This window comes from Eschrichtius robustus, chromosome 1 (genome assembly GCF_028021215.1).
Source record: "Eschrichtius robustus isolate mEscRob2 chromosome 1, mEscRob2.pri, whole genome shotgun sequence".
Classification (NCBI taxonomy): domain Eukaryota; kingdom Metazoa; phylum Chordata; class Mammalia; order Artiodactyla; family Eschrichtiidae; genus Eschrichtius; species Eschrichtius robustus.
The window spans coordinates 66,399,616-66,417,709 of NC_090824.1; the positions used below are offsets into that span (position 1 = coordinate 66,399,616).

At 33.2% G+C, this 18,094-nt stretch overlaps 1 protein-coding gene across 3 annotated transcripts in view; it reads right to left on the bottom strand.

The window, feature by feature from the left end:
* Nucleotides 1-9,101: 9,101 nt before the first annotated feature.
* ARHGAP5 (Rho GTPase activating protein 5) overlaps nt 9,102-18,094 on the bottom strand; it is a 77,369-nt gene continuing 68,376 nt past the window's right edge. For all 3 annotated transcript variants that reach the window (XM_068546394.1, XM_068546403.1, XM_068546388.1), the window contains exons 6-7: nt 17,652-17,757; nt 9,102-12,510 (exon numbers count right to left, since the gene is read on the bottom strand). In XM_068546394.1, coding sequence (XP_068402495.1) covers nt 12,183-12,510; nt 17,652-17,757 — 434 coding nt within the window. In that variant the 3' untranslated portion in view covers nt 9,102-12,182. The remainder of the gene's footprint in view (nt 12,511-17,651; nt 17,758-18,094) is intronic.

The window sequence follows — 18,094 nt, forward strand, 5'->3', positions numbered from 1 at the left end:
TGCCTTTGGCCACTTGTTTCTCCATACTTGGTGAAAAAAATGATTTTAGATATTAAACAGCATCCTCATTAAATGTCCATCTCTTTTGCCCCTGGAGATGAAATGTCCTATTAGCCTTCTTCACAATTCCCTGGTCAAGCCTCTGAGACTACCCCTCCAACCTTGCAGGTCATTGTAATTATGGCCTTGTGACTTCTTGCAGTTTAGTGTGCCACCTGCTTTGGGATGCCATCATTCCTGTTGCTATTAATTAGCTCAGTTCTGTAACTACCTTTCCTACCATCATCTCCAGCCTGTAGATGAGAGGAGCCACCACTACACTCTTTAGTAATACTTGGTGCTCCTCTCACAAGAACATTCCTGATGGTCTTGATGGATGCAAAGTCACAGGATCTTGGTGAATGCAGAAATATTTAGATCCTAATATCTGTCCAACCCCACCAGTACTTGGTCATTGGCTATAGGTACCCAGAGATAGTATGTCTTGAATTTAAATGCTGCAGTGGATTCTGGAAGTGCTGCAGCTTAGGACTGTCAGCTGAGTGCAATCCTAGAGGCAATTCTTGAAAGATTTGAGCAGTGCACTTCCATGGCTACCATATGCACATGGTTTTGAACTGAGAAACAGGCACTAGGGCAACACAAGTTGATGAGATGGGGATCATGATGACTTGCTTGTGCAGCTTAATTGGGTCCTCCAGCCCCGCTAAAGCCCAATCACAGATGTACCACTACCATCTTATGATAGATTGCTGCTGGGTCCATCTGACCTCAGGATGACTTGATGGATTCGACAGAACCTACCTCATCTTAAATAGTTCTGGCCACATGGTCCCTTAATAGTCCATGATCATGCTTTCTGTCTTTTCCATGGCCCATAAGCATGCCAGGAGCTTTCTGAAAAGTATGCAGTTCTCTGCTGCAGATGGCATGGATTGCTTCAAAATCCTAAGAAACTCTGTTGTGATTCTTCTGTTGGGGAATGATACCATAAATGCCACATGTTGTCTTTTCCCATCACATACCTAAAAATATAGGTAACTCTGCTTATTTGTCTTTTCAAAGATATGAGTTACGATTAACATATACACACTACTATATATAAAATAGTTAACCAACAAGGACCTACTGTATAGTGTAGGGAACTATACTCAGTATTTTGTAATAACCTATAAGAGAAAAGAATCTGAAAAAGAATATATATATTATATATATATATATATATCTGAATCACTTTGCTGTATACCTGAAACTAACACAACATTGTAAATCAACTATACTTCAATAAAATAAAATTTAAAAAAATTTCACATTGGGGAAAGATTAAAAAACAAAAAGCAAACAAAGATATGAGTTGTAGCTTTACTCTGTGTGTCTGTTTTCTACTTCATTACTTTTTACTCTTTTTCCCTACTGATAATTTAGGTTTCCTAATACATGCACTGAAAGCTATAAATCCTGTTTATAATATACGCATTCAAAGCCATAAATCTCCCTCTAAGCATGGCCCTAAGCAACCTCCCACAATTAACATCCCACAAGATTTGTTATTTTCATTATCTTTTAGTTCAAAATATTTGTTTCATTTCAATTTCTTTCTCACCCATGAACTTTTTAGAAGTATATGCTTAGTTTCCAAACATTTGGAGATTTTCTTATCTTGTTGTTAATGATTTTTACCTTAATTCTAATGTAACTGGAGAACAAACTCTGTGTGATTTTAATCCTTTGAAATTTATTGAGATTTCCTTTGTGGTTCAGCATATATTCAATTTTGTAACAATTTCATGTAAATATCTACAGTTATTAGGTGCTGTGTCTAATATAGGCCCATTATGTCATGTTTGCTTACCATGTTCAAATCTTTGATACCTTCAGATATTTTTTTTTATTTGCTTGTTCCATCAGTTATGAAAGAGAGGTGCTAATCTCCTACTTGGATTGTAAACTTTTCTCTCTCTCCTTGTATTTCTTTTTTGCTTTATTTATTTTAATGCTATGTTATTAGGTGCTTCCAAATTTAGAATTGCTATCTCTTCTTGCTGAATAAACCCTTCATCATTATCAAATGTTCTCTCTAGTAATGCTTTTTGCCTTATATTTTACTGTCTGATAATAGCATGGCAATACCAGCTATTAGTATTTGCATATTTTTATAAAATGCCTTTTTATCTTTTGACACAATCATATTTTTCTTATTCCATAAATGCAAATTAGTCACTGATTTTTGAAAGTTGAACCAACTCTATTTCTTCCTCTTAATATCTTGCTAAATACAAATACTTGAGATTTTTGCATTTATATTCATGAGATTGCCCCATAATTATGTCCTTGTTGAATTTAATTATCAAGATTATATTGGCCTCATAAAATCAGTTAAAGTATTTCCTCCTTTTCAGTTCTGCTAAAGACTTTATATAAGATTTGTGTTGTTTCTCCCTTATTTGGTGAAATTCACCAGCAAAGCCATGTAGGCCTATGCGTCATGAACTTTGAAGTTACAGATTCATTTTAATAGATATCAGTTGTTTATAATCTTTTTCCTTTTAATATTTCTGATCCTTATGACTTTTGGTGGGGCCCTTGTAAATGCTTGCGATTTTGTCATTTTTTAAATCCAGTCTGATTCTCGTATCATTTAGAACAATTTTTTTAATTCAATGTACTTAATATATTTGGGTCTAAATGTACCACAATACATTTGTGTTCTATTTGCCTCTTTATTCTTTCTTCTTTTTCTCCTTCTTTTTATTAAGCATTTTTTATTATTCCATTTTCCCCCTTCTATTGACTTTGATGTTATACTTTTTTACTATTATTGTTAACATTAGATTTACCAAGGTATTTTTCATTGCTTTTCATTCTTTTCACTCTTTCCTACATATCAGCATTCCATTGGAGATTCCTTAAAGGCTAAATTTTTTTGTTACTGAATTTTAGGTAAAGATAATTTCACTGTTGTTTGGCTTCTAGTATTTTGATTAAGACAGCAGATTTTAGTCTAAGCAGTACTCTTTCAAAGGTGATTCTTTTTCTCTGGTTGCTTTTATAATTTTTTGTCCAGTTTTCAGCAGCTTTATTATGATATGCTTAAGTGTGGATTTCTTTTTCTTTCTTGCATGGGATTAATTCACAAACCTTGAATCAGTTGCTTGCTCTCAGATAGCTGTGCAAAGATCTCAGCCAATATCCATTCATATAATGCTTCTACCTCTTTCTCTTTCTGCTCTTTCTGGGAAGTTCATTAAATTTATCACAAAACTCTCTTCTCTGTATTTTTATTCTTTCAGTTCTCGTTTTATTCTATTTTCTTCTGACCAGTCTTTCACGAATTCCATCGACAGCTGTGTCTAATCTGCTATAAGCCCATCCTTTGAGTTCTCAAATTCAATTAATATATTTTTTGGTTCTCTAACTTCCATTTGGTACTTTTCTGTACTTTCCCAGTTATCTGTTGCAATCTCCATCTTGACTTTTATCTCCTTGGGCTCAGTTAGCATATTTAAAATTTTGTGTTTCTGTTACTTTTAATTCATGTTGCCTTATCTCCACACATGCCTTATTTTGTAATGGACACCAAATTTGCAAGACTGTGAAATACTTTGAGGTCTTGAACTCCAACTTCTGCCCACCTATGCCTACAGGAGGCCATCAGAAGTATTGCTCAGTTGCTCAGCTATCTCCTACAGAATTCTCAAAAAAACCCAAGGGGGAAGTGATTCCAAACACAAGTGTATCTATCTAGGCATCTTTTCTTTCCAGACTCCTGGCTGCAAATCTTCACTATCTTGTTAGTTATTTTTGATGGACTTCAAATTGATTTTTTTGAAATAATTTTGTCCATTTTTTTCTAAGTGTCCTAAGTTGAAGAGTTGGTCCAAATGACCTTACCTGGCATTATTATAAATGGAAATCCGTTCTTGTTACTGAAGCCATTTATATTCTAACTATATAGGAACCTGACTTTTTGTAAGAAAAAAGGTGGCTTGATAAGGGTGAAGATATGTGGGAACTGTGGTAAAACAAAATGAAACAAACTTGTATAACTTTTTTTTTTTCCTTTAAATTCCACTTGAGTGTTATGTTCACATAAAATGCTTTTCTTTCTTTTGTGGAGGGTGGCAAAATAACTCTTACATGCAAAATCTACGCTGCAGTAAAGTCATTTCGATGACAATTAACATTGTTTGAATCAAAAGTAATGTCAAGCTGCTTTATACACTTTCAGTACTATCAGAAGTTAAAACGAGAAGTGAATCCTTCATTTCCAAATTTGCACTGGATGTACTTTCCAAACTTACAGTATAATTCCAGCAGGATTTTTCGGACCTTGATGTAATTGCAAGGGAAATTTCTATATCTAAAAATATATTTGTGCAATTGTGGAATTTCCAAACTTCAATTGGAAATGATTTGCGATGCAATGACATTAATTTTTGTCAGTAGAAATATTGTGGACATTTGTTTTCTCTTAAGTATCTATATAATATTTTTGATTTTGGCCTCTTGGCCTACAAAGCTTAAAATATTTACCATCTGGCCCTTTATAAAAGTTTGCTGGTCCACACCCTAACACTTCAAACTGGCAGGTTTTCCCTCATTATGAATTATTACTTAAGTGAAATGAGATGCCCTTTCCTCAATGCATCCTTCATTTTGTTCTCCTCAGAGCTCCTCTCACAAATATATTTATATAGTTTCTAGGCTATATAAAATCCGTAATGTGCAATTTCATCTGATTCTGTGAGACTTTCTCACTTTGAAGAAACAGATTTTCTTTCATTTATAAATTCTGATATACACTAGAACTGATTCCAAGGCCCTTCCCACAGTCACTGCATTAACGCTGACTCAAGCATGACTACTCTGGTCATATTCAAACAATGTTTGGAAAAGCCTTCTTACACACACACACACACACACACACACACGGTTTCTTTCCCTTGTGAGTCCAGCAGCCACTGGATTCCACTGCTTCTGTGATATTTCCTAGAGGAGCTACCACAGTCAGCACACTCATAAAATTTCTGTCTAGTACAGGTTCTCTGACATGTATTTTAAAGATTTCTTTACAAAGGCTCTCTCTTATCAGGTACAAATATAATTTTTCATTACAGGGAGTTTTCTGACATTTACTGAGATTTACTCCAGCACTTAGTGCTTTCTCACTCAGTACACATATATGATTTCACTCTGTGAATTTTCTGTTACACTTGGAGTTGTGACTTGGAAGTGAAGGAAATGCACAATCACTGCATTCACAAAGTATACCCCCACTTTGAACTTTGATGTGCAATTGTGCTAGTATCTATTGCTGTGTAAATTACCCCCAAACTCAAAAACCACCTATGGCTACAGGAGGCCATCAGAAGTATTGCTCAGCTGCTCAGCTACCTCCTACAGAATTCTCAAAAAACCCCACTTATTACATTTCTGAGGTACAGGAATCTGCAAGGGATTCAGCTCTGCCTGTCAGATATTTTCCGCTTAGCTTTTTTAGCCTTCCTAAGCTACAACATTTAATTAATATCTTGACAGAAAGACGGGCTATTCTTTCAAACCTCCAATTTTGTAACTCTGGCCCTATGCAATCATTAAAAGCATAGCTGGTTTCTTTTTCCCTTATCATGGCCCTCTGCCTGGGCCAAATCCAGATCCCAGGGCTATGCCCCCCTGATACTGCAAAGGAAATCAGGGAGATTAAAAAAAAAAGGTTTTTGATCTTCCACTAACCTCTGAATAGTTTTCCCCTCTGTGAGACTGAAGTCTATTTTAGAGTCAGTCATTTCCATATCACACTGATGCCTTTAAAAATATGGCCTTCGAAAATTATCTTGCTTTTATATGTTGTTAGATGGTGTAGTTTTACCTGCTGTGACCTACTACATCCCATTGAAAACAGAACCTCTACATCGTTTGTAAGGCAAATATTAAAGTGGTATAAAAATGAAAATGATGACTTTGGAAAATTCAGGATGTATAAAGTTAGAACACAAAAAAACATTCTACAGTGCAAATTACTTTTTCCTCCAATTCCTTGCCCTATTCCCTTTATTATCATTTTCCTATTTCTTTGATAGAACCCTTTTATTCACAAAAAGGGGAAGAAGGAATTGTAAATACTTGAATTTTCTAGGAAATAACATTAAAATTTCCTTACTAAGAAGCCCAGATCTCTGCCATTAAAAAGCTTAGTTTTGATTAGATTATTACAATGGATGATTATAAAATTGCTCAGTAACTATCAAGCCTACATGATATAGTTATGAGTTTAAATTTGAATGCCAAGGCTTTTTCTATGTAATTAACCCTTACCATATGAAATTTTTCTTCTGGAAACTCCATTTTGTCCTCCCTAGATGGAATACAAAAGCACATGACTGGGAATAAATCTCTTACACTTGCACTTCAGAGATTTGTATAGTTGGCTAGCTTCTGGATAGCCTGATTCTTAAAAAGCTCCCACAAGTGATTCTGATGTATGGAAACCATTGCTATAAACAGAAAAACACTTAAAAGCCAGCACATTCTTAAAACTTGAGAAAGGTTATTTTTACCTGAGGAACTTGTTTGAACTTAAGTATGAATCCATTAGGATTTGCCATTATAAGCTCTCATTACTTACAACTAAAAAAAGATGATCCCCTTTGGTAAAAAGGCAGCATGAACAGTGGGCAACTGTCATCATCCTTCATAAAATTTTACTTTGACCTACATTACTTTGTGTTACTCTATCATACATTATTCCACATGGATAAAACTTGGAAGATCCTAATTCTACTAACCATCTGAGGCAGGGATCAATCAACTCGGCTCTGTGGACCAAATCCAGCCTGCTGCCTCTTTTTTTATAAACACAGTTTTATTAGAATGCAGTCGTGTTAAATTTATTTCTATATTGTTCTGGTTATTTTTGCACCACAGCAGAGTTGAGTAGTGCCAGAGACTGCATGACCTACAAAGTCTAAGACATCTAACTGTCCGTCCTTTCACCAAAAAGTTTGCTCACCATGATCATAATTATCTAAGTGGATTTTAAAGTAACTTACAAGTCATTTTGCAATAAAGAATTGGATAGGGACTTGCCTGGTGACGCAGTGATTAAGAATCCGCCTGCCAATGCAGGGGACACGTTTCGAGCCCTGGTCCGGGAAGATACCACATGCCGTGGAGCAACTAAGCCTACGAAGACATTTATTTGGATAAAATGAAATATCAAGAATCTAGAGACAAGGGAAACTAAGAGCTCCAAATTTGAAACTGATAAGATAGTTTAAAAACTGGTAAGGACCTAAAAAATACTAAATAGTTAGGACAGAACATTTAGTTCTAGGTCGTAAGAAAATGATCTGGGGGGGGGTGGTTTATATATATATAAATAATATATACATTATTGATACTATGTATAAAATAGATAACAGAAAAAAAAGAAAATGATCTGGTGAGTACAGATACATAACTAAAACTAATTTTGATGAATTAGTAAAGCAATTAGTAAATATATCAATTGCTAATCCAACATCACTTGTGCTGGAATAAGATTTAACACAAAATAGAAATTTGAAAAAATAGGTTTTAACACTAAGGGAATCTTAACTAAGTATCAGATAAACTATTAGAACAAGAAAGCCATTATTAGTTCATAATAAATTTATGAATAAATTTTATGAGGTAAATAAAGCTGAACAGAAAAACTATACTGTGGGAATAAACAAGTATTAGGTCGTTTCTAAAATACAAATTCCTTGACAACTACTTACAGCAGAAGTGTGTATACTGCAGGTCTTGGCACTCTTCTAATGATGAGTAAAAAATAACTAAACCAGAACTGCCAGCACTGCATTAATTTCAAGGTTTATAATTTTATACATTAAACTTAGTTATAACTGAAATCCTACCTTTGACTACCATTGATTAGCTTTTCAAAATCATTCCTACTGCCTGCAAAATTTCTACAGAAGACTAATATTGAACACATAAGACTTAAACGATGTGAGAACTGTGGATCCTTCCCACCCAGCGCCACCCCCCCAACACACCCCAAGAGTTAAAACTAATATTGTAAGGGAAAAAAATGGACTCATGCTTATAGGATGATGATGAGGACCAACTGAATAGTGGATATTCCCAAAGTTCCTTAGTTAGTAGATTTTTAACTGCTTTAAAAAGATCATGGTACTTGGATCACATCTAATGACTGGGTATTGGATATGAGATGTCATTAATGCTTGTACAGTCTTCTCAACTACACACAGATCCTACCACAAGAAATCAATATTGAAGAGTAGTTCCTTCCCTTATTAAATCTTAGAAAATTTTATTTTCAGACATTTGATAAATTGAAAACGCTAAGAACTTTAACAGTTCAGACACAATAAAAAATTTTAAGTGTCCCATAAAGTTCTGAAACAAATCAGAAATTGTTCAGCCTAAGAATTAAGGTACTTAATTAAAAGGATTAAACTCAAGATAAACACATACAATGATTCAGGTCAAACCGACCTCACCAGATCCATAGAATTTGACGATATATACCTATAGAAGTTTGACTTAATATTCATAAACCATGAAGAAAATAAAAATATTATGTTCTTCAATGTTAGCACCTCTGTTATAAACTAGAATAGGTTTCAAAATATTTCCAGTGGCTCAAAATATGTCTAGCCACAGCTTGAAATTCCAGGTAACATTTGAGTCTTAGAAATCTGTGCAATCTTGTTTTCCTAAACATTTTTAAATTAATTTTCATCTGTATGTATACATCCAGAATAAATTTTAGATCTCCTCTCATGGTACAGTAAAAGCTCAATAATACACTTCCCTAATAAAACTTTCATCATAATTTTAAAAACATTTTCCTATTTTATGAAAAAATATTAGTTGATTTTTACCAATGAAATGGTAAAATTAGAGGCAACTATAACTTAAAATTACACAGCTTCTTAATGTTTTATTCATAGCATTCTTTATACAGAAGAAGCTTCACTGATATTTAATTTACTGCAGCATCCTGTTGGTGAAGCACAAAATTACATTAATTATAAACGAAGAAACAAAGCACTTTTGACTTTTTAAAATTATATATATATTTATATCCAGTTGACAAATAGCATCACAATTATTACTGTATAAAAAACTAAAAATCACATGGAAGCTAAGGCCTAAGTTCTTATTCCAATTGTTCCTTTTTGTTCCTATCTAAGAGATATTAGAAATTAAATTGCAGTACCTCAAAAAAAAGAAGTCTACATTATTTACATACAGTATGGAAAATAAAAGCTGCTTTTTGGCTAAGTTAGATTGCTGCTACCTACATTATTTACATTGTAAATGTTGGGGAAAATAAGCACTACTAACAAATACCATTTCAAATGAAAATATATTGTGCCTGGAATTTTGTTCTAAAATTAATTGTATATCCTAATAAGTGTTTGTTGAATAGAATTTGACTTCCCATAAATCTACTGAAACTTTGAGAATTCCACTAAGCTTCTTTATATTGCTAATCTAGATACTGTTAAGTACAATACTATAATAACTACAAGCACTGAAGCTTAAATGAAACGATGGCAACATGTGTGTAGATGGAATTTTATTTAAAACTGTAAAATATAATGCCTTAATGTTTACGCATAATTACGAGACTACCTAATATTCTTTTCATCCTTTAATAAGTTTCATATATGATAGTTCCCTAAACAGTGAAACCTTCCAGTAACTTACCAGAAAAGAGTTTAATCATATTATTTTGTTTTTAGCATTATTTTTCTAATATTTAAAAACATATCTAAACCCTTGGTAAAAACAAACGCAATCAATTCAGTGTAACAGACTGAGCTTTAAACCGTACTTTAATTTTCAATTAACTGTAACCTATCTGTTAAGTGAACCAAAAGTAGAATTTTAAATGACCCACTATGAAGCTTTTCAAATCAATTATAGAATGCATAGGAAAGTGGAGATAAATTTTTGGGAAGGTGTAAGGTAGTAAATGTGGAAAATGGTAAATGCTAGTTTCAATAACAAAAGTTGTACTAAATGCACATGAAAGTTAAATTAACACAGTATAAAAGAGAATAGCTTAAATAAACTGGGATTCACATATTACAATAGCAAAGTTATGACCAAATGAACTGAAGACATGAACAGTTCTGAAAATTCTCTTTTCAGCCTACTTCCAAAAGAAATAGTCAGGCTTTTTTCCTGTACATAGTTTTGAGCTTTGTCTATACCATATATAGTAGAAAAATAAATTCTTTAGCAACCTAGAAACAGTTTATAAAACTCTTAAAGTTTAATTTTCTTTGCCAGACATGCCGATGTTAAACTGACAGCTATAAATTAAAGCTATGTAGACAATAGGTATAAGTAATATAGAACAAGTTAAGAATACTACATTTACCAGATTTTTCTTTTTAAAAATTACTGTACTTTCTTAATTCCTGTGTGCTTTGCAATAGGAATAATAGGGACTTTGTTTTCTTAGAAAAGATAATAACATGTAAGAGTATAACACAAATAAGATAATTTATAATATACATGTACTTCAACAGCAGCCTGGTTCATGTCAACATCTTGATTCTGAAGTTAAAATTAGAAGTACAATACCTAGGACATAACAGTTGGGAAAGACAATATTTATTTTAGGAAAAAATGGAGCAAATCAAACTCTTAGGAGCCTCAAATCTCAAAATCATCTATTTACTAAAGTACACATAAGACAACCTTAAAATTGCAGTATGAAGATTACAACGTGGACCAAAGAATTTTTTCTTTACTACACAAAATATAACCTAGCAACAAAAAAACCATTTTTTCCCTTTCTGGGAAAAAAAACGGCATGTTTTGATAATGAACAAATTTTGAATAAAGCCTAACAAAATTTACCTATGCCACTTATTCTGAAAATTTTATCCATAATTTCCTGTTCTGGTTGTAACTTCACTAACGAAATGTTTAACCTCCAAAGCAGCAGTCATTTACAGCAAATCTGGTACCAACATCAAAGGAAAAATTGGCTTAAAAAATGGTGCGAAAGCCACTTTGGATTTTAGTACAACATATCACAGAAAAGAATATGAATACAAGTTTGCAACTTTATATATACATACTCCAAAGAGGCTGTCAGTACCCAAAGTATTTTTATTGCTATATTAGCAATGGATTTTTGGATATGTTTTTAAGGGCCACATAAAAATAGATTCAAGGGACAGATTAAATTGAAGTCCTAGATTAAAATGTTTGGTTTAAAGAATTTTCTACAACAAATTTCATGTTTATGTATGAAAAGTTATATAACCTTATATGAAAATGTCATGAAGTATTTTCTACACTATACTAAATGTATTTCCCAAGAGGGAAAAAATTAAAATATCTAAAATATATTAGATTAAGATTACAAGACCATAATAGATCTTTTGAACATGCATCTGTTTACAGAATTAAAAGTATACAAGATGTTTGTTTCATCATGGACTATAAAGAAATGAGTTGGTGACAACTATCCTTTGCACAACATTATCAACTCACTTTAGCCACAAGCATGTCCTTGGTATGTGTGTACAAGAAGTATATCCATTTACCCCCATCAAATCATCCACAGGTTTACTTAGAAAATGAAAGTGCAGAAATATGTTAAGTGTATTTTTCTTTCTTTCAAACAACATCCCAAGCATGGCATAAGTAGCCTGAAATTATAAAATACTTAACTGGGCTTTTAGTTATCTATACAGACTGATAAAAGTAAATTAAGTTGCTCAAATTAGCACATCAAATAACAAAACCAGCCATAAAGCAGGCTGGAAAGCATTAAATGTTTCATATACGTGAGTTTTTAAATCATTTAATTTCTATAGAAAAATTTTATTCACAATATAATGTGACAGAAAATGCCACAGGAATGATATACTGATTGCAATAAGGTTGCATGCAACAGCAGCTTTGTTTGTATTTTGTAGCTATTTTTGTTTATAAAAATTAAACCTCTCCAGTCATGCTTATCACATGGTCTTAGATTTGTAATGTAAATGAATAAGGAATACCATATAGTTCAAAGAGAAAATGTCTCATTATTTTGAATGTGAATTATCTGTAAGAAACATGAAGTATACTACTGAACCCTGAAACATGCATGTCTAGATTTGCTTTTGTCCAATTTCAGGCTGGCTGCAATCACTTCCTACTTATATAATACCAAGAGGATCCGTCTGTAACTGTGGTTGTATCAGTTGAGGTTGCAATGGTGGTGGTAACTGAAGCGGTACCATTGGTTCCACCAACTGTCCTGGGTTTGAAGGTGGTGGAGGAGCCACAGTGTTCACAGTCTCCACAATTTCTCCATTGTAAAAGAAAAACTGACACTGTTGAATGAATGTTTCAACAACAGATTGATGGATCTTGGTGGTAGACAGAAACTCTCGATTTTCAAAATCAGGTCTCATCAAAGTTGGCCAAAAACAGATGGATAAGTTGTCTGCTGTCATTAGGTTGACTTTATTATGCTGACTGACCCTGAAATTATGATAGGAAAAAAAACAATTAGAAACCAGTCAAAACTCATTGCAATTAAAGAATCTGAGAGTTATTATTTCAGATGATTTGGTTTTACCTTTTTAAAAAATCTTAACTTCAAATTTAAAACATTTTCCTGCTTGTGCATTCCATGTTCAACTACATTCTAATAACAGAAAAGAGCAGTAAAATCCATTCCTTATGAGAACCAAAGATGGTTTTTACTTTGGAAAAATTATCATATACTCCAACCGGGAGACTTTTCAACTTTCAAAAAACTCAAGTTTCTAGTATTCCAAAAAACAATCTTTTTAATCATTAACTACCTTGTACATCGTTACAAATTTAATTTCAATGACAACAGTTCACAGAGCACATTCTACCTTAAAATTCTTTTGATCTGACAATAAATAATTTACAAATGACCATATGTTAACTATTTTGCATCCAGTCTTTTAAATATGTGAGCAAGCACTACTACCATTGTCTGTAATTAGCAAGAAACATAAGAAGCAAATCTTGAATTTTAACTCAAAATTATTAAATTGGGAGGAAATTTTAGGTATTTTATCCAATCCTCTCATTCACACATGAAGAAACAGCCCAATATGCAAGGTAGCAGGAAAATTTTTTATTTAAATTTGTATATCAAAAAATTTAAAATCTAAACGAAAGGACCCACACCCCCAAACACAGGAGTTGCTCATCTGAGGTAAAATAAGTGCCCTAAAAACATGTGTTCTGTGGTAAAAGTTATTACTATTTGTTAAGAGACTAAATTAGAATATTCAGAATAAAGTCAACCTCTGTTAAAATACAGTGTATAGAGGGGCCCAGTCAGGTGTGTCTATGTGGTAGTCAAGTATAGGTTCTGAAAATACCTATAAGATTTGAAAGACATGAATATGGGCATCAAGTCTAATTGTTGAGTCAAAAAATACAAAGGAAAGGTAGCAAATCAGTTAGATGAGCGTGGTCAGGGAAGCCTTCCTTGAAGAGGTAATGTTTGAGTTGAGCCAAGGGTGATGGGTGTTAGTAAAACAGTAGGAAGAAAGAGTAATTTAGTCAAAACAGTGGTTCTCAAATACTACAAAGCTATAGTAATCAAAACAGCGTGGTACTGGCACAAAATCAGACATATGGATCACTGGAACAAAATAGAGAGCCCAGAAACAAACCCACACACCTATGGTCAATTAATCTTTGACAAAGGAGGCAAGAATATACAATGGAGAAAAGACAGTCTCTTCAGCAAATGATGTTGGAAAAGCTGGACAGCAGTATGTAAATCAATGAAGTTAGAACACTCTCTCACGTCATATACAAAAATGAATTCGAAATGGCTTAAAAATTTAAATATAAAACATGACACCATAAAACTCCTAAAGAACATAGGCGAGACATTCTCTAACATAAATCGTAGCAATGTTTTCTCAGGTCAGTCTCCCAAGACAACAGAAATAAAAGCAAAAATAAACTGGGACCAAATCAAACTTATAAGCTTTTGCACAGCAAAGGAAACCATAAACAAAATGAAAAGACAACCTACGGAGAGAAAATATTTGCAAACAATGTGACTGACAAGGGGTTACTTTCCGAATACACAGACAGCTCAGTATCAAAAAACAAACAAACAACCTAATCAAAAAATGGGCAGAAGACCTAAATAGACATTTCTCCAAAGAAGACATATAGATGGCCAACAGGCACATGAAAAGATGTTCAACATCACTAATTATTAGAGAAATGCAAATCAAACCTATAACGAGATACCATCACAGACTGCTCAGAATGGCCATCATCAAAAAGTCTACAAATAATAAATGCTGCAGAGGCTGTGGAGAAAAGGGAACCCTCCTACACTGTTGTTGGGAATGTAAATTGGTGCAGCCACTACGGAGAACAGTATGGAGGTTTCTTAAAAAGCTAAAAATAGAGTTGCCATATGATCCAGCAATCCCACTCCTGGGCATATATCCAGAAAAGACAAAAACTCTAATTTTAAATGATATATGCACCCCAATGTTCATGGCAGCACTACTTACAATAGCTAAGACATGGAAGATGTGTGTGTGTGTGTGTGTGTATATATATGTATATATATATATATGCACAATGGTATATTGCTCAGCCACAAAAAAGAATGAAATAACGCCATTTGCAGCTACATGGATGGACCTAGAGATTATAATACTAAGCAAAGTAAGGCAGAATGAGAAAGATAAATACCATATGATATCACGTATATGTGGAATCTAAAAAAAAAAAAAAAAATGATACAAATGAACTTATTTACAAAACAGAAACAGATTCACAGACACAGAAAACAAACCTATGGTTACCAAAAGGGAAAGGGCGGGTGAGGGATAAATGAGGAGTTTGGGATTAACAGATACACACTACATATAAAATATATATGTATACATATACATATATATATATACACACTATATATAAAATAGATAAACAATACTGTATAGCACAGGAACTATACTCAATAGCTTTTAATAACCTATAATGGAAAAGAATCTAAAAAAAGAATATATATAACTGAACCACTTTGCTGTACACCTGAAAACTAACATGAGCTTGTAAATCAACCATACTTTGATAAAAAACAAACAAACCCTCCCCCCCCCCCCCCCCCCGTGATTCTCAGTGTGTATCAGAACCTCCTGGAGGGCCTGTTAAAACAAAGATTGATAATTATGTCTGGGGTGGGGCCTGATAATTTGCATTCCTAACAAGTTCCCCGGTGATGCTGATGCTGCTGGTTTGAGGACTGAATTTTGAGAAAGACTGAGGCAGTCATGTTAAGATGTGATAAGGGACCAGGCACAAATTGATACTTTCGGTTAAGTCCTATTAGTTTAATACAGTGGCACTTGGTGTTGCACGGTGGAAAAGGAAAGGAGATTTAACAGAGTAAGTTAGAACTAGGCCACTTAATGATAAACAATTTAGATTTTTTTCCTTTAGGATATAAGTGATCTTTACACAAAGAGCTTTTAGAAAGATCATTCTGGCATCAGGATCAAGGGAGAATCAAGAAGAAAAATTGGCAGAGAGAGAGCTCAATGACAAACTAGAGATTCCTAAATGAGAAATGATAAAATTTAAACTAAAGCAGTGGCAGAGGAATGAAAAGGAAAAGTAGTCAGGAGGTAAAACTAATTTGACACAATAACTCACTGAATATGGAAGGTGAGAGAAAATACATCCAAAGAACAGCTCCATGGATTAATTTTTGCAATCTGTTAATCACCCAATATATATTTATCATTGATTTCCTATACTGGAATATAAAGTTCCATGAAATGTGATTATTTTATTTACTGCTATGTCTGTATAGCATTTACAAGAGTACCTGGCACAAAGAGTATATCCATTATAATCAATAGTTGAGTGTTTGTTCTAAAATTTAAGTCTGATGATACTATTTCTCTGTTCTACTCTCTCGTGGCTCCCCATACCATTCAGAGTAACAATCATGCAATGCTTTTTTCATTGACAAAGTCTTGCTCCCCACCCCACCCCCCATAAATGTCAGCTGAACTCAACAGTGCACTTAGTGATAGACATGAAAGCAACCTCCCTGTCAGTAAAATATTTTGAGGACTAAAGCTAATCATTAGGCTACACTCTGAGTAGTACTGCCCTATCCTTCACTCTGCTCAAACCACACAGGCCTCTTTGCTGTTCCTCAACACGCCAAGTATGCCTGTGTCATTAACTGTTGTATCACTGGAGTCAAACACAGTTAAGTGTCTCAATATAACACTGATGGTGGGCTAGCACTGTGATTCTTTGAATATGCTCTTCCCTTTGTCTCTTTTCCCTATTGTTTTTAATAAAGTCCAATTCTTCTTTCAGCACTTTAATCAGGCCATACAATAATATGTTCATATACCATCCCTACATTCCATATTGGGTAAGATCTCCTGTAGTACCCTGTACACATCTGTTAAATCATGAACCACGTTGCATGGTAATTTTCAAAAGAGGAAATTCCACTAATTATACTGCAATACTATGTATGTTGGTATTTTCTCACAGAGGGAGACTCCAGAGAAGAGTTACTAGAAGTGCTAATATAATTTTATGCTACATTGATAACAACAATAAAACTTTAAACACTGCTTAATACTCTCTTTTAAGAGGTACAGACTGAAATGTACTTGTTTTGGACACTGACATTATTAGTTAAAAAAAACCAAACCTCAGTTCTTTAAAATGTTAGTAGAAAATAATGTGAAGAGTAGACTTTTGAAAAAAGTAGTACAAATACTAATAATTCTATTCAGTCTCAATAACAACTTTGTGAGCTATTATTTTTCTCATTCTTATAGTTGAGAAAAATCAAGGCTTAGGCAGGGTAAAGTATTTGTCCAAAGCCACAGAACTAAAAATGTTTCAAAACCAAGCCTATTTAACTCCATAGTCTTGAGCTTTATGCTATTATACGATATTAATATTGCCTTTCATTTAGGAAATGGTGTTGGGAAGGGTATCTTTATAGAAAAAAGTATAAACTTGAAGCTTAACATATTTAAGGCTTTTGATATAGGATTAATGTCCTGCATTTCAGTAACAGTCAAGGTGGATAGTAATATGAATTCAAGTTTCTAATAAAATTTCACTATGAGGAATATCCAAACAAAACAAGCAAGATACACAAAAGAGACATAGTACAAAAGAAGAGGCAATTAAACCACTTAATAATACTTGTATTCTAGTCATAAGATGTGTCACTTGAGCATATGATTTCTCTCTTTAAACCTCAATCTTTCCAACTTCAAATAGGTTGATCTGGTTAATTATCTAAGTGTCATTTCGTAACTAAAATTCTAAGATTCTATAGAAGAGAATTGTTAAAGAACAGCAGTGACAAAAAAAAAAGTACTCACCACACTTACTATTTATATAATCATGTTAGATACTAAAAGGGTCATATACCTTTCTTTAAACAAGTTGATGAAAAATCTATTTTAAAAATACAGAAAAAATAATTTAGAGAACCAAAATTGAACTGTATGTTTAAATTAGTCTCTCTTTCTCTATTTTATGATTACCCAATTTATAAGGTTATGTGTTTGAAATCCGTAGTGCATTTTATTTGCAAAAACGAAAAATAAAAATACCTGTTTAGATGTGTTATTACATATCTGAATACATCATAGTTAACAGGATGAAATTTCTTAACAATTTCTTTCAGTGCATGAAGACGTTCTGTTTTATCCGGGATTTCTGTAAAATTAAAGTAGCGAGGTATTTGTGTGAAACACAAACATTAAAAAATATTGATAAAGCTTCCTGCTATGCTTATTGTATAAGACAATCAAGAATGTATATGAAGCATATCAGGCGAGGGAAACAAAAACAAAGAAAATGTTGTAAAGAACCTGCTAATAAACAGACTACCATCTATTTACAATAGCCTTTTCACAAGTAAAGCTAATAACTGAAGATCAAAGTAACCTGGGGGTGGTAAAATAGGAAATGGTATATTAGTAATTTCTTTAAGCAACTTATATAACTAGATACTGATTTAGAATTAACTAATTACTTACAAATCTGTTAGGCT